Source organism: Crocuta crocuta, unplaced genomic scaffold (assembly GCF_008692635.1).
Source record: "Crocuta crocuta isolate KB4526 unplaced genomic scaffold, BGI_CrCroc_1.0 scaffold789, whole genome shotgun sequence".
In the NCBI taxonomy this organism is placed as follows: domain Eukaryota; kingdom Metazoa; phylum Chordata; class Mammalia; order Carnivora; family Hyaenidae; genus Crocuta; species Crocuta crocuta.
In genome coordinates, this window is record NW_027530865.1 from 57,371 (window position 1) to 57,759 (window position 389).

The following is a 389-nucleotide window of genomic DNA, read 5'->3' on the forward strand; positions in this document are numbered from 1 at the left end:
CGTCAGTCTCTTCACCTGCCCTCTGTCCACCTGTCTGTCCCTGCACTCCGTCTGTCTGACCGCCCCTCAAGCCCCCAGGCTTCGACCCAACTCCACTAATCTTGACCTCTTCCACAATTCAACCAAAACCTTTCAACTCCTGCTTCCTCAGTGGTCCGAGAGCCACGGGAACCGAGCGGGGGCCAAGACCCAGCGAGAGCCCCTCCCACCCTCCTGGACCCCAGACGCGGCCTGTCCTGCCCGGGGGTCCGCTCGCCCGAAGGCGGGGACGCCACGCTCCGGGGGCCAGCTCACCTCGGTCAGGTTTGAATTCAGAGAGGAAATGTCTGGCCACGAGTTCGTGGTAAGCAGTCTCTTGCAGCTTCAGACGCTCCAGCTCCGACAGACTG

At 62.7% G+C, this 389-nt stretch overlaps 1 protein-coding gene across 1 annotated transcript in view; it reads right to left on the bottom strand.

The window, feature by feature from the left end:
* Positions 1-389, bottom strand: part of ARHGAP36 (Rho GTPase activating protein 36) — an 8,368-nt gene that overhangs the window by 7,546 nt on the left and 433 nt on the right. Inside the window, exon 2 of the mRNA XM_077769598.1 lies at positions 295-389. This exon is cut by the window's right edge and continues 6 nt beyond it. Coding sequence (XP_077625724.1) covers positions 295-389 — 95 coding nt within the window. The remainder of the gene's footprint in view (positions 1-294) is intronic.